General features: G+C 38.3%; 1 protein-coding gene across 2 annotated transcripts in view; it reads right to left on the reverse strand.

Annotated features, from left to right (window-relative positions):
* Positions 1 to 25,800, reverse strand: part of Yme1l1 (YME1 like 1 ATPase) — a 40,061-nt gene that overhangs the window by 7,513 nt on the left and 6,748 nt on the right. For both annotated transcript variants that reach the window (XM_042686024.1, XM_042686023.1), the window contains exons 2-13: positions 24,429 to 24,560; positions 20,653 to 20,815; positions 18,673 to 18,771; positions 14,788 to 14,897; positions 13,119 to 13,269; positions 12,458 to 12,541; positions 9,463 to 9,545; positions 8,577 to 8,667; positions 4,791 to 4,943; positions 3,814 to 3,946; positions 2,005 to 2,067; positions 508 to 620 (exon numbers count right to left, since the gene is read on the reverse strand). In XM_042686024.1, coding sequence (XP_042541958.1) covers positions 508 to 620; positions 2,005 to 2,067; positions 3,814 to 3,946; positions 4,791 to 4,943; positions 8,577 to 8,667; positions 9,463 to 9,545; positions 12,458 to 12,541; positions 13,119 to 13,269; positions 14,788 to 14,897; positions 18,673 to 18,771; positions 20,653 to 20,815; positions 24,429 to 24,560 — 1,375 coding nt within the window. The remainder of the gene's footprint in view (positions 1 to 507; positions 621 to 2,004; positions 2,068 to 3,813; positions 3,947 to 4,790; positions 4,944 to 8,576; positions 8,668 to 9,462; positions 9,546 to 12,457; positions 12,542 to 13,118; positions 13,270 to 14,787; positions 14,898 to 18,672; positions 18,772 to 20,652; positions 20,816 to 24,428; positions 24,561 to 25,800) is intronic.

Genomic DNA, 25,800 nt, shown 5'->3' on the forward strand with positions numbered 1-25,800 from the left:
GGGACTATTATTCTGTTCTTTACACTTGTATTGAAAAAATAAAAGACTCATACAATTTAAATATAACTGTGGAGGGCTGGGAATGTGGCTCAGTGGTACAGTGCTTGCCTTGCATGCATGAGGCCCTAGGTTTGATTTCTCAGCACCACATAAGCAGAAAAAGCCAGAAGTGGAGCTGTGGCTCAAGTGGTACAGCGCTAGCCTGGAGCTGAAGAGCTCAGGGACAGACCCCAAACCCACAGTTCTGGCCCCATGACTGGCAAAAAAAAAAAAAAAAATATATATATATACTGTGGAAACCCCAAAGCCAACTTTACTTTGGAGTAAGGAAGTAAAATGATAGAATTTCCTGGTTATATACTAACTTTTAGAGTCCTAAAAGGACATAAAAATGAGAAAAGGAAGGTAAATGAACTAGTCTAATCAAGTAGGGACCACAAACACTGTCAGTAGATATATCATTTTGTAGAGATAGTAAGGTTTTTATTATCCAGTTAAAAGACTTACACTTATCAAATTTAATTTTATTCAGATACCATTTCAAAATTTCAGTTCGTCCTTTCACATCTGGTCTTGGAACTGTCACTTGCATGTCAAAACGACCAGGACGTATTAAGGCACTAAAAGAAATGTAAACAAAAAGAAATTAATTAGCTCATTATGCTAACACACACACAAAACCTATTACGAGAAGGTAACTGCTATATAGTATTAGACTACAGACTACTGAACATAAAAAAAATTACAAATATCTATAAAAAAAAAAAATTCTCATGGGGCCAAGAAGGTGGCTCAGTGGTAGAGCGCTTGCCTTGCATGCATGAGGCCCTGGGTTCGATTCCTCAGCACCACATAAGCAGAAAAAAAAAAGCCGGAAGTAGTGCTGTGGCTCAAGTGCTAGCCTTGAGCTGAAGAGCTGAGGGACAGCGCCCAGGCCCAGAGTTCAGGCCCCACGACCGGACCCCCCGCTCCTGAAAAAAATAATAATAATAAAAAAATAATTCTCAATAGTAATTTTCATTTTCATGTAAAGCTAACTGTGCTACAGTGAATCATATTCTTAAAATGGTTCTCACCTAAAATCTTTGTGATATAAATAAAAATCCAGTTTTATTCACACAGTTCAAAATGAATCTCAGTGGTTTGTAATATATTTTGACTTACACAATCATCACAACTTTAGAATATTGTCTCCCCTACAAAAAAATCCTATATATGCTGGCAAACCCTACCATTTGTTAGGTAACTGCTAGTTGGATTTACTTATTCCAAGTATTTCACAGAAATGGAACTCTGTACAAATGTATGATTTGTGGTAGGTTCATACTCATAGCATAATGTTATAGTATAGATGAATACTTCACAATTTTGTCTTTTTTTTTTTTTTTGGCATAGTCGTGAGGCTTAAACCCAGGGTCTGGGTGCTGTCCCTGAGCTTTTCTGCTCAAGGATAGCACCCTACCACTTTGAGCCACAGTTCCACTTCCAGTTTTCTGGTGGTTAATTGGAGATAAAAGTCTCAAGGACTTTCTTGAATGGCTGGAACTTTGATTTGAAACTTCAATTCTCATATCTTGGCCTTCTGAGCAGCTATAATCATAGGTGTGAGCCACCAGAGCCCAGCCTTTGTCTCTTTTTCTTTAAAAAGCAGCATATAGCCGGGCGCTGGTGGCTCATGCCTATAACCCTAGCTACTCAGGAAGCTGAGATCTGAGGATTGTGGTTCAAAGCCAGTCTAGGCAGGAAAGTCCATGAGACTCTTATCTCCAAAATAAGCCATCAGAAAACCGGAAGTGGCACTGTGACTCAAGTGGTAGAGCACTTGCCTTGAGCTGAAGAGCTGATGGATAGCGCCCAGGGCCAGAGTTCAAGACCCATGACCGACCAAAAAAAAAAAAGAAAAGAAAAAAGCAGCGTACACAATTATATCAGGGCCTTGTGCACACTAAGACCCTCTATCTCTCCAGCCACATCCAACTCTAAAATTTTTCTTTTAATACTCACTTGTCTAATGCCTCTGGGAAGTTTGTAGCTCCTATAATGATTACTCCTTCATTGGGTTTAAAACTATTCAGAGGGGGGAAAAAAGTATGTTTTTATTGAATTCATATAGCATATATATGCCAATCATCTATATAATACTGTAACACTAACCAAGTAACAGCCGAGAAAAGTGGGTGAATATAGATAACCAATCATGTATGATCAGATACCTTCATATTTGCTCAACTTAGGAAAATCCAGTAACAGCAACAACAACAAAAAAAATCTGTATAATTACTTGGTGTGTGTGTGTGTGTCCATGTGTACCACATGCTGGTACTGTGACTTGAATGCAGGACCTGAGAGCTGTCTCTGAGCTTTTTCACTGACAACTAGTGCTCTACTGAGTCACCTGTCAACTTGAAGCTTTCTGATGGTTTAGCTAGGGTTATAAGGATAAATCCTTGGTGCTCAGCAGCCTCAGTGTGTTTTAAAAATTTACTTTCAAGCTTACAATTCAAATTACTTGCTTCTAATCTAGTTTCAAAATTGCTCACATTGACTTGAATGTAAGTCCTTCAAATGAACAATACTTCTTGCATTCTATATTACAAATACCAATATAAGTTTTATACCTTTAATGCTAATCAAAGTATGTAGATAATAATGTATTAGGATTGGGAATGCAGCTTAATGGTAGAGTGCTTGCCTAGCATGCATGAAGCCCTGGGTTCAATTCCAATACCACTTAAACAGAAAAAGCCAGGAGTGGTGCTGTGGCTCAAGTGGAAGAATGCTAGCCTTCTGCAAAAGAAGCTCAAGGACAGCGCCCAGGCCCTGAGTTCAAGCCCCAGGACTGGCAAAAAAAAAAAAAAAAAAAAAAAAAGATAAAAAGAACAGAATGTATATAGCTGGGTGCTGGTGGCTCACACCTATAATCCTAGCTATTCAGGAGTCTAAGATCTGAGGATCACAATTCAAAGCCAGCCTGGGCAGAAAAGTCCATAAGGCTCTTATCTCCAAATAACCACCAGAAAACTGGAAGTAGTGCTGTGGCTCAAAGTGGCAAAGTGCTAGCTTTAAGCAAAAGAGCTCAGGGACAGTGCCCAGGCTCTGAGTTCAAGCCCCATGATTGACAAAATAATGATAGTAATAACTATTACTACCACTATCATCAATAATAATAATGATGAACTGGTTGGGAGCTAGTGGCTCAGGAGGTTGATATCTGAAGATCATAGTTCAAATCCAGCCTGGGTAGGAAAAGTCCATGAGACTCATATGCACCAAAAAGCTGTGTCTTAAGTGGTAGAGTACTAGCCTTGAGCACAAAAGCTTAAGGATACCACTCTGGCCCTGAGTTCAAGCCCCAGCACCAGCCTGTATGCTCAATTCCAATGCTCGGGATCGAGCCCAGGGCCTTGTACATGTTAGATAGGTACTCTATCATTGAACCATCTTTGCTTCTTTAAATAGTACTAGCTTCAGCTTGAATTATTGCTTTTTAAAATTGTAAACATAATACAATAGATGAAAAATACATGTATCACAAACTTAAAAGAGAAGCTGATATGTCAAATAATCAATGATGGAAACAATACCAAGAGAAAAAACTTGGCTTGACTTCTTGTATAAGGGACAACTCTGTTGTCTACACATAAAACATTTTCAGAGTTATCAGATGTTACCTATTATTTTATAGAAACAGTTTGCATAAGGTAAAGTCACGTATCAAATGCTGGAAGGTATCTGTATTATAGGCAGTTTCTAAAATAGAATAAATCCTAATTTTAAAAATACATCATATTCACAAACAAAAGACTCAGTTACCCATCCATTTCGGCAAGAAGTTGATTTATAGTCTGCCTTGAATATGGATGCATTGGAGATTCAATCCTCTTCCCACCAACAGAGTCTAGCTCATCAATAAATATAACACAAGGAGCATTTGCTTTTGCTTCCCCTAAGAAAATAGAAGAAGTTCAAATACATTGAAAGAAATCAACATTTTAAAAACAAAACCATCTAAGTATTAAAAGCTATAAGACTATCAAAGGACAAAAATATTCAGGGGCTGGGAAGGTGGCTCAGTGGTAGAGCGCTTGCCTTGCATGCCTGAGGCCCTGGGTTCGACTCCTCAGCACCACATAAGCAAAAAGAAAAAAGTCATAAGTGGCGCTGTGGCTCAAGTGGTAGAGCGCTAGCCTTGAGCTGAAGAACTGAGGGACAGTGCCCAGGCCCAGAGTTCAGGCCCCACAACCGGACCCAAAAAAAAAAAATATTCAGTGAGAAAATACAAAAAAGGCTATTTTTTTTTAACTAGCATGAGTTTACATACTAGTGCATATAATACTAGCATAGAATATCAGCACTGTAGGTAGGCCTATACGAAACAACATTATAAAACAAAAACTACTACTCATTCTAACATTCAAATATATATAAAGCAGATTTGAGATTAAGAATTCTTTACTACATACTACTAAATGGATGGATAAAATGGAAAACTGGAAGTAGAGCTGTGGCTCAAGGTGGTAGAGCTCTGGCCTTGAGCAAAAAGTTTCAGAGACAGCACCCAGATCCTGAATTCAAGCCCTACAACCGATTTAAAAAAAAAAAAAAAAAAGATAATTCACTCTATTTATAAAGACTACAGCTCATTTTAGTTTATTTGTTATGTTAATTAAAACCAGAATTCTACAATGTTTATTTTAGCTACCAAATGCAAGCAATTTGTAAGGAAAGAAGATGAGTCTTCTCTAAAATTAACAAAATCTAACACTGTGGAAAGGCAAATAAAAACATACTAAAAAGATTTCTGATTCGGCTGGCTCCTACGCCCACAAACATCTCATCAAATTCTGATCCAGAAGCATAATAAAAAGGAACATCAGCCTCCCCTGCAACAGCTCGGGCAAGAAGTGTCTTTCCGGTTCCAGGTGGTCCAACTAAAAGAATTCCTAAAAGAAAAAGTAAAAAGGAATAACTGAAATTTAAAAACAGATCCCTTGATATAAACCTACTAGACAAATATTTATTAAGTTATATAATTTTGACAAGGGACAACAATGATTTTTTTTTTTTTTTTTGGTCGGTCGTGGGGCTTGAACTCGGCTTGGGTGCTGTCCCTGTGCTCTTCAGCTCAAGGTGAGTACTCTACCGCTTGAGCCACAGTGCCACTTCCGGTTTCCTAGTGGTGTATTGGAGATAAGAGTCTCATGGACTTTCCTGCTGGGGCTGGCTTTGAGCCTGGCTTTGAACCACGATACTCAGATCTCAGCCTCCTGAGTAGCTAGGATTACAGGTGTGAGCGACTGGCGCCCGGCTAACAATATTCAAATACAACACACTTGTCTATCCTAATACTCATTTCAGGATCTTGCCTACATCTAATTTTCCTCTGCCTTTTTTTTTTTTTTTGCTAGTCCAGGGGCCTGAACTCTGGGCCTGGGGACTGTCCCTGAGCTCCTTTGTGCTCATGGATACAGTTCTACCATTAGAGCCACAGCACTACTTCCAGCTTTTCATGCTCAGGCTGACTTTAGAAGCACAATCCTCATATCTCAGCCTCCAGAGGCTAGGATTATAGGTGTGAGCCACCAGCACCTAGCTTTCAATTAAACATTTTTTTACATATCAACAAAAGGAATGTAAATTCATTTATAACTAAGTGATAAAAGTAACATCAATAAACAACTCAAAAAAACCCAAAGGTATTCTGAAAATCTCCCTTTCAGCCTACAGCAATGAAGCCAGGAGACCATGCATGGATTATAACATGTAAAGTCTTAAGGCAACTATTTCCTCCTTTAACAAGACATAAACAAACCCACTGATGCTTTTAAACTAGGCAATTTCATTTCCAGAAATGTATTCTACAGAAGAAATCCATACAAGAAAAGTATGTTAGCAAAAGCACACAGTGCAATTTAAAAAAAAGCAAACAAAGTAAGTTTATTTGAAAATGAAAGGAAAGCTGTGAAGGTAGGAAGACTCTCTATGAGAGAGGAGCCCCAAAGAGGAGTCCCCATAGTGTTATATTTAATAGCAAAATAAAAAACAAAATCCCTTAAAACCATTCAAAAGTTTAACATAAATGGTCTTTAGATAGGCACTCTATAAATAATAAAAAATTTCGGGGCTGAGAAGGTGGCTCAGTGGTAGAGCGCTTGCCTTGCATGCCTGAGGCCCTGGGTTCGATTCCTCAGCAACACATAAGCAAAAAGAAAAAAGCCGTAAGTGGCGCTGTGGCTCAAGTAGTAGAGTGCTAGCCTTGAGCTGAAGAGCTGAGGGACAGCTCCCAGGCCCAGAGTTCAGGCCCTATGACCGGACCCAAAAAAAATAAAAAATTTAAAGAAAATTCATCTTCTCAAGAAAATACAAGGAGCTAGCGATATATAGCTCAGTGATACAGTACTTTAGTCTAACATGCAGAAAAACAAAAAAACGGCTGGGAAGGTGGCTCAGTGGTAGAGTGCTTAAGCCTTGCATGCATGAGGTCCTGGGTTCCATTCCTCAGCACCACATAAGCAGAAAAAAAAATAAAAGCCGGAAGTGGCGCTGTGGCTCAAGTGGTAGAGTGCTAGCCTTGAGCTGAAGGGCTGAGGGACAGCGTCCAGGCCCAGAGTTCAGGCCCCCATGATCGGACCAAAAACAAAAAAACAAAAAAACACACACACACAAAAAAGCACCACAAACGTACAAATGAATGGCATATGTGATTTTAGATCTTAAGTCTTAGAAAGTGGCATAAGCAAGGTGAAACTACGGGAACAAAGACTGAAATCTGGGTTTGTACTATAGATTTCAGTTTTCTTTCGATGATAAATTTAATAATTAAAAATTTAAAAATTATACTGGAATTATATAAAAGAATATCCTTATCTTAGGAACTACTCACAGGTTTAGGAGTAAGAATAGTATATCTTTAATTTACTCCCAAATAGTTAAAAGAATACAAGTAATAAGCAGAGTGCCAGTGGCTTACACATGTAATCTTCCATTGAATATTGTTGATTATTTGCAACTCTAAAAATGGAACAAGGAAACCTGTAGTGAATACTGTTTTAGAGGATTGGGATAGAGAGTGTGCACAGAGGGAATAAAATTATTTGGAAGCTGGGCACTGGTAGCTCATGCCTGTAATCCTAGCTACTCAGGAGGCTGAGATCTGAGGATCACAGTTCAAAGTCAGCCCCAGCAGGCAAGTCCGTGAGACTCTTATCTCCAACTAACTGCCAGAAAACTGGCAATGGTGCTGTGGCTCAAGTGGTAGCGCACTTGCCTTGAGCTGAAGAGCTCAAGGACAGTGCCCAGGCCCAGAGTTCAAGCCCCATGACTGGCCAAAAAAAAAATTTGGAACACAGTATAAACATATGGCACTTTTGGGTATAACAATAGACATAAATGAACATCCATGTGTCTAACAATACTATTCACATTAAGCTGTGCAATTGGTCTAGGTGCCTTTCAACAAATCAATTAAGAAAATATTTTATACATATATGTGTATATGTATATATATGCATACGTGCATATATATAACATGTATGTGTGTGTGTATTATACACACACAAAAGAAAGAAGAACATAAAATATAACTGTCACCTGCAAAAAAAGTAATAAATAAAACAGGAAATCATCATGCTAAGTAAGATAAGCTAGAGTTAGGGAGACAAATATAGTTAAGTTTTCTGTTACAGGTAGATCCATAAATACAAACAAAACATATAAACCTAAATGTAGAACTAATTGGGGAGGAACTAGTGGAAGGGAAGAGAAAGTTAGCAAAGGGAGGTGACAGTGAGGATAAATAAGATAAAAATGAGTCTGAATGTGTTGAAATGTCATAATATGCCATTATTTTAAACAATAAATTAATTGGAAAAAACCTGCTTCTTTCAGAAATGATGCTAAATACATAATGCTGATTTTAAGAAGTGTAACATTTGTGGAAATATAACTATGAAATTCTTTCTGTATAACTAATGGAAGCTAGTTTTTTAAAAAAAACTGGTTGTAGAAATATTTTTGAAAATAGTAATTAAGAAATAACTGGGTGCTGGTGGCTCATGCCTATAATCCTAGCTACTCATGTGGATTAGATCTTGAGGGAGATGGTTCAAAACCAGACTGAGCAGAAAAAGTATGTGAGATTCTTGTCTCCAATTGACACCTAAAAGCTAGAACTGGAGCTGTAGCTTGAATAGTAGGAAGTACTAGCCTTGAGCAAAAAAGCTCAGGAATAGTACCCTAGAACCACACAAAAGAAAAGAAAAATGTTAGCTGGGCACTGATAACTCACACCTGTAATCCTACCTACTAAAGAGGCTGACATCTGAGGATCATGACTCAAAGCCAAGCTAGATAGGAAAGTCCAATTAACAGCCAAAAAAAGCCCCAGAAGTAGAGCTGAGGCTTAAGTGGCAGAGTGTTAGCCTTGAGCAACAAAAGTTCAGGGATAGTGCCCAGTCCTTGAGTTCAGGCCCTAAGACCGGCAAAAAATAAAAAGAAATGTTAACCTTACTTTAAAATGTAATGAAGTAAAATTAGTACATTGTCATCAAATCATTATAAAAGGAAAAATATCTTACCTTTTGGGAGTTTACCTCCAAGTGCAGTAAATTTTTGTGGATTTTTCAAGAACTCAACAACTTCCTGTAATTCTTGTTTAGCTTCCTCCACCTGAAGTGACACAATTTACTCAATGACTTTAATAATGTTGATTTGGTTAATCAAGGTTTCCTCTTTGCAAATGATAAAGTTAATTTTTGGGTAGAGAATTAACTGGACCTTAACTTTATTACCATGAAATATATAAAAATCTTTTTTTTTTTTTTGTCAATCGTGGGGTTTGAACTCTGGGCCTGGGTGCTGTCCTTCAGCTCTTCAGCTCAAGGTGAGCGCTCTACCACTTGAGCCGCAGCACCACTTCCTGTTTTCTAGTGGTGCCTAGCTGGTCTGCGTGTTTTAAATAGTGGAGTTACAAGCTATAAGTTACAATATAAGGAATCAATAAAGAAATGTTATTTACTGATTACTATGTGTCAAGTACGTGTTATTTGTGAGAAACTATGGGAATTAGTTCAGTCACATATCCAAGAATTATAATAATGAAGCAGAAACTTTATCCTATTTGACTTTTATTTCTTTGTTTTCTTTGTAGTAGAGGATTTTGAACTCAGGGCTTTGCACTAACTAAGCAGGCACTCTCTCAGCTGTGCAATGCTCCCAAGTCTACTTAACTTCTAAGACCTGAATTCCACTATAAAATGATGCTGCTTCATCACAAACTAATATAAACCTCTACCATGAAAGAAGATCTGATCTAATGTTATCATTTACCCTAAAATACTGAAATTTCCAGCATTTTTTAGAAGATAGAATTTTACCTAATCTAGAATAGTCTTAGACTCAAATATTACCTTTATTAATAGACTATCTGTTAGATAATGTACAAAGAAGACAAAGAAAACTTACTCCTTTGACATGTTCAAATGTGACATTTTTCATCTGGACAGGATCTACTGCAGAATCAAGCCCTGTGGTTGTCCGGAAGCGAACTAAAGAAAATAGATAATAATATTTGGTAGATTAATAAAACTCCAACCATCTTAATTTTTATATGCAAGAAAGACAAGAAAAATTAAGTGTTGAAGACACTGAAGTTAATATACATATTAGAAAAAAGAGAAACCAGGTCTGAATTCTAGACCATAATCAAGAAACAGATGATTCATACTAGAGGCTACAGTTGTAACTCAAGAGACAGAGCACCTGCCAGAACAAATACAAAACCTGAATTCAAACCCAGTATCACCAATAAAATTAAAAGCAAAAATAAATAAATAAAAATAAAAAAGTCTTGTCTGAGGGGGAATGTTACTTTAGTAGAAGGCGACAAACAAATGGAGAGAAGAATGGGGAGTGAATATAGGCATAATACTGGATAAACATGTGAAAACATAACTAGGAAATGAGGTGATGGGTGGAATGAGATATATGGGAAGGGAGAACGCTGGAAGTGTCACATGATTTATTCACATGTTGAACTGCAACCCCTCTGTACAACTAAAGATAATTTTTTGTTTACAAAAGGTTTAATCATCAATATATAAGAAACAAGATAGTAATTCTAGAATAGACAATAAAATTTAGCTTACTATTTTTTTAAAGATCATATATCCTTAGACCTGCAAATTTAGAAAAATACTGGATTCATTTCAACTTGTTTGATCTTTGAAAAAGACTATTTTCCTGTTTTTGCTATTATAAAAAAATTTTGGGAGGGTTGGTCGGGGGACTTGAACTGTGGGCCTGGGCACTGTTCCTGAGCTCTTCAGCTCAAGGTGAGTGCTCTACCACTTGAGTCACAATGCCACTTCCGGGTTTTGGTGGTTAATTGGAGATAAGAGTCTCATGGAGGGGCTGGGAAGGTAGCTCAGCGGTAGAGTGCATGCCTTGCAAGCATGAGGCCCTGGGTTCGATTCCTCAGCACCACATAAACAGAAAAAAAAAAAAAGCCAGAAGTGGCACTATGGCTCCAGTGGTAAGAGCGCTAGCCTTGAGCCTTGAGCTGAGGGACAGTGCCCAGGCCCAGAGTTCAGGCCCATGACTGGCAAAAAAAAAAAAAGTCTCATGGACTTTCCTGCCTAGGCTGGCTTTGAACTGCAATCCTCAGATCTTAGCCTTCTGAGTAACTAGGATTATAGGTATGAGTCACTAGTGCCCAGCTATAAAATTCATTTGTGTAATTTAAAAATTTTATCATTAAACAGGTATAACTTTCTAAAAATCTGGGAAACTGTAGCCACTACTAGAAACGAAAGGCTTTCCTACTGTTTGAGTATGTAGGAGCTGCCTTAATGGTTTCTGTGTTGGGAGCCTGGTCTGCAGTGTGGCGAAGCTAGAAAGAGGCAGGCTTTCAGAAGTATAGCCTAGTGGAAGATCAAGAGAGTGGTGCTTCAGAAGAGCTGTGGAATCCTGAGCTAGTTCTCACAGAGGACTGTTCTAAAAAGAACAAGCCTGGCATCTCCCAGCCGCCCTTAACTTTGTCTCATCATGTGACTTCTCCCTCTTGCATGCACTCCCTCCCTGTGATGCAAGACAGCCTGAGGTCCTTACCAAAGTCTAACATATACCAGGGGCCATATATCCAAACCTTTTTTCTTTACAAAGTATCTATCCTCAGTATTTCATCACAGTAATCAAAAATGCACCTACATTACACATTGTCAGTCTATAAACAATAGTCTTTTTCTTTACTACCTGGACTGGCCACAAAAAGAAAAAAAAGAAAAAAAATTAACAAGACAGGCTTAGTTGCAGCAGCACCAAAGGAGTCTCTGACGGGTTGTGGGAGTAGAGGGAGGGCAGCAGGATTTATTCAGCAACAATGTGAGTGTAGGTGGAAGCCTCAGGGGATAGATACAATTCAGAGAAAAAGAACTACATGGCCCAGAAAATAAAAAACATACACAATAGCTGACTTCTCTGAGCTCCTGAAGGGTAAGTGAATGACAAAGTAATTTGTCAAGGACTTTTTAAAGGGTAACATTAAGAAGGAGCCACTTAAAGCGGGCTTTATTGCACTTTACTTCACACATACAGACCTCAAGGGGGCAATGGACAAGAACCACTCAGCCTTCATGCCCTTCTATGTCTCTATGAAGCTGTATTGGAAGCAGGTTCAGACAAAGAGCACGGAGTATTCTCTGAGTGAAGGTGAGGAGGAGAAGGTGAAGTGGTCTGAAACTGTCTAGAAATAAATGGAGTGCATCCAATAAGTAGGGGAGAATGAGCTGAAGCTCTGGCAATCCAGGTTTTCACTTATTACATGGGAAGAAGGTCAGGGGGAGGGGACTTCTTAGGGGGCTAGATGCTAAAGGTGGACCTGTAGGCACTGAGACTCTCTAGCACTTGGGGAAGGGACTAAGATCTGTTTTGAGAATGAGGATAGTACATAGCAGTTCAAACAGTTCTAGAAGACAAAGATGAACACCTCAGACCAGAATCTGATAACTAGAGTTTTTCAAGTATACAGACCTTCAAAGGATTGGATTAGGCTGGCTCCAAGCTGGACAGAGACCTTGAAGGATAGCTCTCCATGCATGATGGGAAGGGGGATATTAAAAAATGACCCCTTCTACACTGCTCAACCAGACAAAGATGTCCAGCAGGGCAATAGTTGTCCCTTGCAGACCACTACGGATAGGTTGAGGAAGCCAAGCTTCCAGTTCATTCTGGTTACTAGCACGGCCCTGATGGCTAAATCTCTGGCCTGGTACTACTATATGTGAAAGACTTATGTCATGTTGTCACCTTCCTTTCAAGTGACCATAGCCCCACCACATTTCCACCTCTCTTTGAACTACCACCTCAAGTAACTTTTTAAAAATTCTAGGTCTGAGAAACAAGAAACAAGTCAGATGATAGAGGGAAAAAAACCCCAGCAAGTCAGACAAACAAACTTTACCAGATAAAAATGGGTTTTTTAAGAGTCCATAAATGCCAAATAGCAGCAGAACAAAGAGAATCAGACGAGTTCGCCTTAGGGAATCTGGAAGAGACAGGAAAAGCCTTAAATCAAGTGTCACCAATAACATATGTTAGCCCAATTAAATAAAATACTGGGTTATAGATAACCTTACTTTATCACACGCAGGTTTTGAATCTGGCATTCTTTTGTATAACTGACATTTTCTTCAGCACACTAACACTTCATGAAGCCACGTATGCCACACTGACTTCTGTCCTTGATTGGCTCTTCTCTTAAGAAAACTAAATTGCCAACAGTATTTTCATTTCCATAAAGCTTAATTTTTTTTTTAAGGGTAGTACTGTGGTTTAAACTCAGGACCTCACACTTACTAGGAAGGCTTTCTACAATTTGAGTCATACCCTTCCCCCTTTTTGTTTCCAGTTTCCCCAGAAAAAGTCTTGTGGGTTTAAGTTAGCCTAAAACTAATCCTTCTGAACTGTCTCCCAAGTAGCTAAGATTATAGGCATTCAAGCTTCAATTGTCTTAAGTTGTAAATATAGTTGAATTACCAATGTAAAAATGGATGATTTTAGAAAATTTACACTTTTACATAAAGGACTGTGCTAGCTTTTCAGTTGTTCTCAAATTAACTTACCATTGGTTTTTTGTGTTAGCGCTTGAGCTTTCAGAAAACCCTCTGCAAAACCAGTTTTAAATGCATCTTGGTGAGCTTCAGGTATATTTTTAGTTTTCATGAGTTTGTCTAAACTCTCAACATCTGATCCTCTGTCCCGCAAAAGAAACCCCTAAATACATAAAACATAATAGCATTGGTTGCCTGCACCAATAGTAACACTCTCTAGTAATATTGTGACTATATACAAAAAAAAAAAATCATTGAAAGTCAAGAAGTTGTATTGCTAATGAAGAAAGAGTCAATAATGAATTACTTTAGCTGAACTAGAATACTAACAGTAGTGCCTACACCTGTATCAATTAACTAGTAATATAAAGAAAGCATCATTAATCCCTGTAAAAATACTACACTGAGAACAGGGAATAGGTCACGTGATCTTAGGGTTTTAATTCTTTGATGTTCATACAACTTTATACTGCTACAGGAAAAGCTTCAAAATGTTTACTATATACCTTCCAGATATTAGGTCTTGTGTGAGCGAGCTCCTAGGATAGATAAAGTGATTGATCTTTAAGTTTTCTGTCTACTGAAGAAAGATACATAAGTACTAGAAGCACTTCATTGTAGTAAAGTAAATGCTATATATGGAAGACACAAAAGACCTTAAAGAGAACAGGACATCAAAACTACACAGCCAAGTGTGGTGGTACACATATGTAATAATCATAGCACTCTGAAAGCAGCAAGATTTAGATGCTAGCCTAGGTTACACAGTGACTATCCAAAAAGAAACAAAGGAACAAACAAAAAACACAACAAAAAACCCCCAATGGGTGGGAAGTGAGGAAAAGAACCATACACAAAGAACAAGCATGAAGAACAATCTGATAGATAGAAGAAACAGAACCGCTAAGACTTAAATGTCTAGAAGATAGGAGAATAGAGTTTGGCACATTGAAAGATGAGAACAGAAAGATGGTCAGGAAAGATCAAACAAGTCAACAGTGTTATACCAGGATAAGCTAGGTAATAAAGGAGACTAATGCAATTAGACTGTCATTTTAGAAACACTGGGAGTTGCAGGTCTGGAGGCAAGATTGAAGGTAGCAAGACTAGAAGCATGGAAAATAAATGAGAATATAGTTATCTAGGCAAGAAATGATTATAGCATATGTATGCCACAACAGAGATGAAGAGAGTTAAATATTTACTGCTGGGGGTACAGGTCAGTGGTAGATTGCTTGCCTATCATGTATAAATCCTCAGTTTAAAGTCCAGTACTAAGGAAAGAAGAATGAATGAGGAAGAGATGAAAGGTAGGAGGGAGATTGAGGTTGGAACCAAAGAATTCTAGTGATTAGGAGACATTAGAGATAAGGCAAAACACAAATATAGATTGAATACCAGGTGTGCTATCTTAAGTGAAGGCTATTCATCAGTACAGAGCACATCAGTAGATATAGATTAATATGAAAAAACAGTAGCATATGATAACTAAGCATGTACAGACAAGGCAGGTGTCCAAGAGTTCTATATATGTTCATGACTATAGTTCATTAATTCCTTATCACAGGTGGAAAGAATGTGGGGAAAAAACCACCAGCCCTCAGAAATCTAGCACTTGAAGGTCCTTATTATCTTAATAATTTGAAAATTACTTCTGGATAGCAAAAAGAAATTTAATTACCTTCACAAATGATGGCGCCGTATTCTGTGATTCTGCTAATCTCTCAGAGGTTGACTGTAGACGTCGTGTCCTTGATTTCAAAGTCTTAAAACCTCGAGACTGTATGAAAACTGAACAAAACAGTACCATTTACTTTGTAAATTGTTCTAAAAGAAAACTGCCTAAGGGATGGATAAATCTGACTCTAATTACAAATTTTAGTTAGTATCTAGGTTTTATTTTGGTAGTACCTGGGTTTGACTCAGGGCTTCATGCTCAATAGACAGGTGCTCTGAAACTTTTTTTTTTCTTGGCCACTGTGGGGCTGAACTCTGGGGATGGGCACTGTCCCTCAGCTCTTCAGCTCAAGGATAGCTCTCCACCACTGGAGCCACGGCGCCACTTCCGGCCTTTTCTGCTTATGTGGTGTTGAGGAATTGAACCCAGGGCTTCATGCATACAAAGGCAAGCAATCTACCACTGAGCCACCTTCTCAGCCCCATGCTCTGAAACTTAAGCAATGCCTCCAGCCCTTTTTCCTTTAGCTATTTTCCACAGATTACTTTTGCTTAGGAATGGTCTTAGATTTTGACGTTTCTGCCAACATGGAATTATAAGCCTGTATCTCCATGGCCAGCTTGTTTGTTGAGATAGGGCCTTGCTAAATTTCTGCTTAGGCTGACCTTGAATGAGTATCCATTTCCCAGTAATCAGGATTACAAAGATATAAACAACCACAGTAGGCTTGGTATCTAAATTTTCAATGAATTTCTTTTGTCTGACATTTCAATGTGCTTTACATATTTTTTTGCTATTACTTTTTTTTTTTTTAAAAGATCTTTGTGCATATTTTATCTCATCTTAATGGGAGGGAAAGTAGAGGAGTCAAGTTATCTTAAATTTTATGTATGTGTATACTAATCCTAGGGCTTAAATTCAGGGCCTAGGTGCTGTTTCTGAGCTTTTTTGCTAAAGGCCTACTGCCTTACACTTAGCCACAGCTTCGCTTCTGATTCTTTTTTAGTGGTTAACTGGAGATAAGAGTCTCACAGACCTTCCTACCCAGGCTGTCTTCAAACTGTAATCCTCCGATCTTAGCCTTCTCAATAGGTAGGATTATAGGTATAGCTGTTGGGGCTCGGCATTAAATAATTTTGATAACAGAACATTGATAAATTCTGACAATTTTTTTTTAAAAAAAGAAAAGCCAAGTTGTTAAAATAGATAGAACTGATCAAAATACAAAAAATTGACTTTGTATTTTCTAGGTAATTACAAAATGTTTTAAAAAGTATCAAATAGGGCTGGGAAGGTGGCTCAGTGGTAGAGCACTTGCTTTGCATGCTCAAGGCCCTGGGTTCGATTCCTCAGCACCACATAAGAAAAAAGCTGGAAGTGGCGCTGTGGCTCAAGTGGTAGAGCACTAGCCTTGAGCTGAAGAGCTGAGGGACAACGCCCAGGCCCAGAGTTGAGGCCCCACGACTGGACCCCTCCCCCCCCCCCAAAAAAAGAAAGTAATACCATTTTGGGGCTGGGAAGATGGCTTAGTGGTAGAGCGCTTGCCTTGCATGCATGAGGCCATGGGTTCGATTCCTCAGCACCATATAAGCAAAAAGAAAAAAGCCGGAAGTGGTGCTGTGGCTCAAGTGGTAGAGCGCTAGCCTTGAGCTGAAGAGCTGAGGGACGGCGCCCAAGCCCAGAGTTCAGGCCCCATGACCGGACCCAAAAAAAACAAAACAAAACAAAACAAAAAAACAAACTTTTAAAAAGGGGCTGGGAAGGTGGCTCAGTGGTAGAGCGCTTGCCTTGCATGCCTGAGGCCCTGGGTTCGATTCCTCAGCACCACATAAGCAAAAAGAAAAAAGCCGGAAGTGGTGCTATGGCTCAAGTGGTAGAGCGCTAGCCTTGAGCTGAAGAGCTGAGGGACAGCGCCCAGGCCCAGAGTTCAGGCCCCACGACCGGACCCAAGAAAAAAAAAAGTATCAAATAGAAGAATCTTAATTCCTTAAACCTCAATGCTATTTCACAAAAGTAGCCAATGCTAACAATTCCATGTCTATTTTTATAATATGCACATTCTTGATCTTCTATACAAATTATTCTAGAAATAGTACATAGCTTTACATAATTCTTTGTCTTCCGAATGATATCTCATACATATATTTCAAAATGTATTGTGAACTCACTTGAACAGCCATTTATATGTCTTAATTTAACTATGAATGTTAGTTTACTGTTGAGAGTATTTTAGTGCTGAGGGTTCAATCCAAGTTCATGTGTACTGAGCTATGCCTCTAGGCCCCCTATTTTATTGCCAAGAATAATACTGCAATGAATATTCTTTACCTATTTCCTTCAGCACATGTAGAATAAATCCCTAAAAGTTGGACTATAAGGCTTGAATTTGCTTTCAAAGAAGGCTACCTGTTATATATGCTCACACACACCAATGAGTATACTTTTTTCTATACTGTTGCAAACACCAGATAACATCTTTTTAACTTGTACATATATTATAGGAACTTGTAATCTCACTTTCCAGATATTAAAGAAAATTTTGGAGCAAAACCAAGTAAGAGCATGAAGACCTGAGTTCAAAGTCCTGGTACTGGCACAAAAAAGGAAGGGAGGCTTTTAAGAAGGCAGGAAAGGTAGAAAAAGAGAGTTGCAAAATTGACAAAATTGATAGGATATCCTATACAAATGTATGATTTATGGAAATGTCACAATGATACTTCCTTTTTACTTTTTAACATTAATGTATGCTAATTTAAAAATCTTGCAAAGAAAAACAGTATGAGTCTCTTTTGGGGGGACCTTTTAAGGCTTTCTTTTTACTTTCAAATAAACTTGCTCTACTTTAGAAAAATTAGAAGATATGAGCCTGGTATCTATAGAATAATGAGATTATTCTCCAAACTTTATGGCTATCATCCTATCCCTTCTAATCTCCAATTAGAGACCTGGGCACTGTCCCTGAGCTCTTCAGCTCAAGGTGAGTGCTCTACCACTTGAGCCACAATGCCACTTCCAGGTTTTGGTGGTTAATTGGAGGTAAGAGTCTCAAGGACTTTCCTGCCCAGGTTGGCTTTGAACAGCCATCTTCAGATCTCAGCCTCCTAAGGAGCTAGGATCATAGACATGAGCCACTGGTACCTGGCTATATTTTTTTAAAGATAGAAATTAACATAGATAAAACTATATTAAAAATAGCAGGATATAATTTTACTTAAATGAAAAGTTGAGCTTTGGTCCATTGTGCTAACTTATAGCTCATACAATTGCCTGTTTCAGCACTTTTATAAAAAATGTTTTTTTATTGTAAAAATACTGTAGAGAGGGGATATTTTAGTACTTTATTAATGAAATAAAACTATGTACTACCTTGTAGCATTTAAATCTTTCATTGTATCTGTGGGATTTCTCACTGTCAGAATTGTTTTATTTTGCTATTTTAAGTTATTTTACTTTATGGCTTTTTCTAAGTTCCAGAAAACTAGAAGTGTAGCTATAGCTCAAAAGTAGTAGAGCACTAACCTTGAGCAAAAGAGCTCAGGGACAGTGTCTTAACCCTGAGGTTAAGCCTCATGACTGAAATATATGTGTGTGTGTGTGTGTGTACATATATGTGTATATGGAATATATATAAAATGTATATATATGGAAAGTGGGGTATAGTGGCACACACCTGGAGTCCTAGCACTTGAAAGCTAAGGCAGGAGGATTGTTGAGTTTGAAAGCAGTCTGGGCTTAGAAAGATCCTAAAATTTTTACCTAGAACTACTTATACTAAACAAGGCCTACTATATACAGCAACAGATGCTTATGTTTATAAGACGTTGCTAAGAAAGACAAACTTATTAAATGAATATATTGCATTTTTCAATATAAATAGTTGTTTCATACCTGGCCAGCACTGAAGATCTGAACAAATGTTTTGAATAGTTCTTGAATGTTGTCTGTACAAGCAAGAGGAACGTAAAGCACTAAACATATCTATGTAACCTAGAGGGAAATTAAAAAAAGTAAATTTCCTAATTGACAAACTAAATACACAAAAATCATATGAAACAAATAATTTTATCAAATAATTTAAAAAGTCACAATATAATAAATTTCACCTTTTGTCTATATATTGATTATGCTTTTATAAAACCATTAATCTACTTTACTACATATCACAGCTTTTAAATTGTACTATCACTGTAGTTATATTGCTTTTCTTATCTAACATACGAATAAGACTATACATAAAACTAAATTCAAATAAGCATAGGTAATATATGCACACATACATGTTTATGCTAAAATCATTTCTGTTCTAACTTAAAGCTTTCCATAATCACTAGGTACAAAGAACCTTCTTTTCCCTAAAGCCATATTTCATGAACATTTCAGTAATTCTTCCTAAATTCTTGATGGATGCATTCCATCTTACTTTGTATCTAAGATGCTAGGGATATGTTTGGCAGTAGCAACATAAGAAACAATGTTTATCATCTATTTGTGTGTCTAGTTAGATTTCAGTAACTGAACTCTTAGTCAAGCAAATAAACATATGACTGTTTAAATAAAGAAAGCAGCTGGCAGTATTAGAAAGAACCTTAAATGAAACATAAATACGTAGGAGTAATAATAACAAAAATTTTATTTTACTGAACATTACTATGTGCCAAGTACTGAAGAAAGAGGCATAAAAACAAAAGAAACAGATTGAGTTCAAACTCAGAATTCTTCCATCAACATGAAACATATTTCATTGTTTTAATAAGTTCTACCATCCCTGTTTAACTCATGGACTGGGAAAATGAGTTCAAACTCAGAATTCTTCCATCAACATGAAACATATTTCATTGTTTTAATAAGTTCTACCATCCCTGTTTAACTCATGGACTGGGAAAATAGATCAGTGGTACAACATTTGCCTAGCTTGCACAATAACCTAGGTTCAATCCCCAGCATCACAACAAAAAGAAACTTCATGAATCTAACATCCCTTTCAACAGACTACAGTACAGGGCCATTTGTTATAATAAATGGTTTAATACTAGACTGTAGTAGTCTCAATTAACAAACTATGTAGACATCCCAAGACTGTTTCTTCATAAATGTAGTCTCAGAAATTAGAATGTTACTTGGAACTTAATGACTTCACCTGAAAGTAAAATAATAACAATCTATTCTCCTAAATATGATGTGCTATGCTGCCTTAAAATCTATGACACAAAAAGAACACTAGTAGGAAAATTAATTATTGAGTTAAATGAGTTAGATGATTTAGTCTGTATTTAATTTAAAATACTATGCCAATGTCAATTTCTTATTTAGACAAATGTACTGTGCTTGTGATACAAGATGTCAACATTAGGGGACATAAAGTAAAGGGAATATAGAAATTCTCCATATCTTTGAAGCTTTTCTGTAAATCTAGCATTTCAATATAAACCTTTTTTTTTTTTTTCAATGCCGGTCCTAGGGCTTGAATTAAATACTGGGCACTGTGCTTGAGCTTTTTTGCTCAGGATTAACACTCTACCATTTAAGCCATAACTACACTTTCAGGTTTCTGGTTGTTAATTGGAGATAAAAGAGGGACTTGTGAGGGCTAGCTTCAAGCTTCAGAATTCAGGTCGTGAGTAGCTAGGATTAGAGGTGTGAACCACCAGTGCCCAGCAGTGATGTATTTTAAAAAAGAAAGGAAACTCTAGAGTCATTACCATGACATTTTATACTATTGAGCTTCTTTAAAAAATCCCAATAAAAATAATAAAAGAAAAACTCAGGAAAGCTGTCACAAAATAAGTGTTAAAAAGGTATTTATTATAACTATGATTAGTAATACTAAAATGGTTTGTTTTAATTGGAACCACAAATGCATTACCATACCATATTTATTTTCAAAGAAGGATTGTGCAGAGACATGAGATGTATGCCAATGGGAAGATACATTTTTGCCTTTATAAAATCCAGGAAGTAGATTTTCTATCAGTTGGTCAATATGCCCAATTCTTAATTCAGATATTCCAAGGTCCCTTAAATTAAGTGCAGGCTGAAAAAGATTAAGTCAACCAAATAAACATTAATATTTTTGAGATATTTAATTTAAAGATTATTTAATATCAGAAACAATATGGACCTTAATTTCCCCTGCAATTCTGAGGTACTACTTGCTAGGCAAGTATGCTACTGATTACACCATATTCCCAGTTCTTTTGCGTTAGTTTGTTTTCACAATAGTCACTGACTTCTGTCTGCCAGCCTTGGCTGGCAATCCTCCTACCCAGCCTCCCACATAGCTGGGATCACAGGAGTATCACTATTCCTAGAGCTTGTTTCTTGAGATAGAATCTTGTTAACTTTTGCTCAAACTGATTTTGAACAATGATTATCCTATCTCTGCTTCCTGAGTAGCTGGCATTACCGAGCACACGATATAGACATTTTAATCGAATAACTACATTAGCATTTTACTATTTAAGATACACATGATGAAAATACTATATATTCCTGCTTTGACTGAAGTCAGCCATATGTGATTTAACAAAAGTTAAAAACAAACTGTATCTCATAGAAGGATAAGATTGATTGGGATGTATTATAAAAATGCAGAAATTTAACCACAAAACGCCCCTCTGTATTACTAATATAAGCTAATTTAAAAAAAAAAACTTTATCTCTGATGATATCCTTAAATAGAGAAGACATTTTGGTATGAGTAGGAAAAAATTCTTTCAAATCAAAATATCATCATTGAAGTTATAAACTTTATGACTCATAGAAATCAGAAATCAAATGAAACGCCAGGGGCTGAAGCCTCCCACCTGCAATCATAGGTACTCAGGAGGCTGAAAAGACAGCCTGGGCAAAAAAGTTAGCCTGGTGGGAGGTCCAAAAGACTTTTATATCCAATTACCAGCAAATAGATGAAAGTGGGGCTGTGGCTCAAGTAGCAGAGCACCAGCAAAAAAGTGAAGGGAAAGCACAGGCTTTGAATTCAAGCCCCAATACCAGCATTTAAAAATCTTTTTTAAAAAAATCAAATCAATTCAAATCAAATGCTTTATGCGTTTTTCTCTTTACTTAAGTACTCTCATCTAACACTATTCTGACAAACATTTAAAATGGTAAGAATGTAAGACAGTACTTTCTGGGTGAAGTATAGCACACCAGGTCATTTTGCTTACATTATACTATACTGCCTAATTATTCTAATAATAATCACTTACAATAATTTATAAACTCGGGCTGGGAAGGTGGCTCAGTGGTAGAGCAGGCTTGCTTTGCATGCCTGAGGCCCTGGGTTCGATTCCTCAGCACCACATAAGCAAAAAGAAAAAAGCCAGAAGTGGCGCTACGGCTCAAGTGGTAGAGTGCTAGCCTTGAGCTGAAGAGCTGAGGGACAGCTCCCAGGCCCAGAGTACAGGCCCCACAACCGGACCCAAAAAAACAAAATAAAACAAATAATTTTTTTTTTCTTCTTTTTTTTTTTTTGGGTCCGGTCATGGGCCTGAACTCTGGGCCTGAGCGCTGTCCCTCAGCTCTTCAGCTCAAGGCTAGCACTCTACCACTTGAGCCATAGCACCACTTCCGGCTTTTTTTTTCTGGTTATGTGGTGCTAAGGAATCGAACTCAGGGCCTCATGCATGCAAGGCAAACGCTCTACCACTGAGCCACCTTCCCAGCCCCAAAACAAATAATTTATAAACTCAACTTCATTGTATTTTGACTGTATTCTGGGTCAGCACAATAGAAGCACTATAGAAAGAAGTAGTAGTGGGCTGAGAAGGTGACAGAGTGGTGGTAAAGTGCTGGTCTCACATGCATGAGGCCCTGGGTTCGATTCCTCAGTGCCACATAAACAGAAAAACCCAGAAGTGGCACTGTGATTCAAGTGGTAGAGCGCTAGCCTTGAGCTGAAGGACAATGCCCAGACACACACACACACACACACACACACACACACACACACACACACACACACACACACACACACACACACACACACACACACACACACACACACACACACACACACACACACACACACACACACACACAGCAGCAGTAGTACTGGGCAAAATAAAAGGCAATAGCAAAGATAGCAAATACAAATTAAAAATTTATCTTTATCAATTGTGGTAGTGGCTCAATGCCTGTGACCTTAACATTCAGAAGGTTAAGGTAGAGTTAGAGACCAGCTTACGCTTAAAGCTAGCTTAGGCTACATGAGGAAATATGTCTCAGGAAAAAAAAAATATGCTAAAACTAACCCTAGGATAAATGATAAATGCTCCCTCCCTGGTCAAGCAAATGCCTTTTGTATTTTTTTTTTTTTTTTTTGGGTCCGGTAGTGGGGCCTGAACTGTGGGCCTGGGCACTGTCCCTCAGCTCTTCAGCTCAAGGCTAGCGCTCTACCACTTGAGCCACAGCGCCACTTCCGGCTTTTTTCTTATGTGGTGCTGAGGAATCGAACCCAGGGCCTCAAGCATGCAAGGCAAGTGCTCTACCACTGAGCCACCTTCCCAGCCCCCAGCAAATGCCTTTTGTATTTTTCCTGTTACTTTTGTCATGGCTTCTTATATCAGAAATATGAACATAGGCTATTTATAGTTTAGGGAAACTTGTAAAACTACAGACTACAATAACTTTTCCATGAAAAATGTATTCTGACCTTCTAAGTAACCATACCATCAATGAGCCTTATAAATGATTAAGTTTATAATTGCTTATATTCTGGGCAACATTGATTTTATAATCTTATGAATACTAAAATCATAGTTTCTTAATTTAACATCTTACCTTCAATTACCTATACCCTATACTGAATATCAAAAAGGAGACAAGGAGGTGAATACCAAATGCAATGCCAAATGAAAAATTAAAAAAAATTCAGCTGGGAAGTGGGCTTAGAGGTAGAGCACTTGCCTTGCATGCCTGAGGTCCTGGGTTCAATTCCTCAGCACCACATAAGGAAAAAGAAAAAACCCGGAAGTGGCGCTGTGGCTCAAGTGGTAGAGCACTAGCCTTGAGCTGAAGAGCTGAGGGACAGTGCTCAGGCCCAGAGTTCAGGCCCCACGACCGGACCCAAAAAAAAAACAACAAAAAACAAAATAAAAAAAAATTAAATGACTAAAAATAATTTTTCAATACATACACTAAAAGTCAGAATTACCTGTCTTTAATTACTAAAGGCAGGAAGCATGTTAATACAAATATCTAAATATAGTTAATCAAAAATGACTAAAATTGCCAGGAGCTGATGGCTCATGCCTATAATCCTAGCCTACTCAGAAGGCTGAAAAGTTTGAAGCTAGCCTGGGCAGGAAAGTCCCTGAGGCTTTTATCTCCAAAAAACTATGCAGAAAAATCCAAAAGTGGCACTGTGGCTCAAGTGTTAGAGTTCTAGCCTTGAGCAAAAGAAGCTCAGGAATAGCACCCAGGACCTGAGTTCCTGTCCCAGGACCAGCACAATCACAAAAAAAATACTAAAGGAATTTTCAGCTAGACATGGCAGAATATAATACCTCTAATTCCAATGCTGGAAGATCACCTGAGTTTTGTGGTCAGCTTGGGCTTTATAGCTAAACTCTTACAATTACAATACAAATCAAAAATAAAAACAAAAAGGGCTTTTTCAAGCCAATTGGATAAAAAAATATTACCTCACTGCTGGGAGCCTCACGCTCAGGAACTACATCTCGGTGCTGGTTTTGAGAAACTGATGTATTGGCAGAAAAAGATGTTTTTTTTGGTGAATGGAAGGCATTGATGAGATGACTGAGAGGAACTGTAACCTAGAAAAAAGAAAATTAAAATTAAATAGTTTTAATAAAAACAGAAACAATTTCCATATTATAAACATATAATGTTTATCAAAACTATACACTGGGTTGAAAGTATAGCTCAGTAGTAGAGTACTTGCCTACCAAGCACAAGGCCTTGGATTTGATCTCCATCAACACACACACACACACTAAAAATTTTACTTGCCACACACACACATTAAAAATTCTAACTACTTGCCCCCCCCCCCCCCACACACACACACAATGTTAAAAATTCTAACTACTGGGCTGGGAAGGTGGCTCATTGGTAGAGCGCTTGCCTTGCATGCCTGAGGCCCTAGGTTCAATTCCTCAGCACCACATAAGCAAAAAGAAAAAAGCCAGAAGTGGCGCTGTGGCTCAAATGGTAGAGCGCTAGCCTTGGGCGGAAGAGCTGAGGGACAAAGCCCAGGCCCAGAGTTCAGGCCCCACGACCAAACCCCCACCCCCCCCCAAAAAAGTTCTAACTACTTGCCAAGCACTGGGTGGTTCACCTCTGTAATCCTAGCTTCTCAGGAGGCTGAGATTTGAGGATGGTGGTTCAAAGCTAACCTAGGCAAGACAGTCTGTGAGACTCTTTTTTTTTTTTGGGGGGGGGGGGGGGGAGGAAGGGATGAGGGTCCAGTCGTGGGGCCTGAACTCTGGGCCTGGGCGCTGTCTCTGAGCTCTTCAGCTCAAGGCTAGTGCTCTACCACTTGAGCCACAGTGCCACTTCTGGCTGTGTTCTTTTTGCTTATGTGGTGCTGAGGAATCGAACCCAGGACCTCATGCATGCAAGGCAAGTGCTCTACCTCTGAGCCACCTTCCCAGCCCCAAGACTCTTATTTCTAATTAATTATTTGAAAGCTGGAAATGGAGCTGTAGCTGTAGCTGTGGTAGAATGCCAGCCTTGAGTGGAAAAAAAAAATCCTAAGGGATAGCCCCCAGGCCCTGAACTCAAGTCCCAGAACTGGCATTAAAAAAAAAAATTCTGCTGGGCACTGGAGGCTCACGCCTGTAATCCTAGCTACTCAGGAGGCTGAGATCTGAGGATCGGGGTTCAAAGCCAGCCTGGGCAGCAAAGACTGTGAGACTCTTCAGAAAACAGGAAGTGGTACTGTGGCTCAAGTGGTAGAGTGCTAGCCTTAAGCTGAAGAGCTGAGAGACAGCGCCCAGGCCCAGAGTTCAAGCCCCACGATGGACAAAAAAATTAAAAAAATAAAAATAAATA

This window comes from Dipodomys spectabilis, unplaced genomic scaffold, assembly GCF_019054845.1.
Source record: "Dipodomys spectabilis isolate Male_0828 unplaced genomic scaffold, ASM1905484v1 ptg000096l, whole genome shotgun sequence".
NCBI lineage: Eukaryota > Metazoa > Chordata > Mammalia > Rodentia > Heteromyidae > Dipodomys > Dipodomys spectabilis.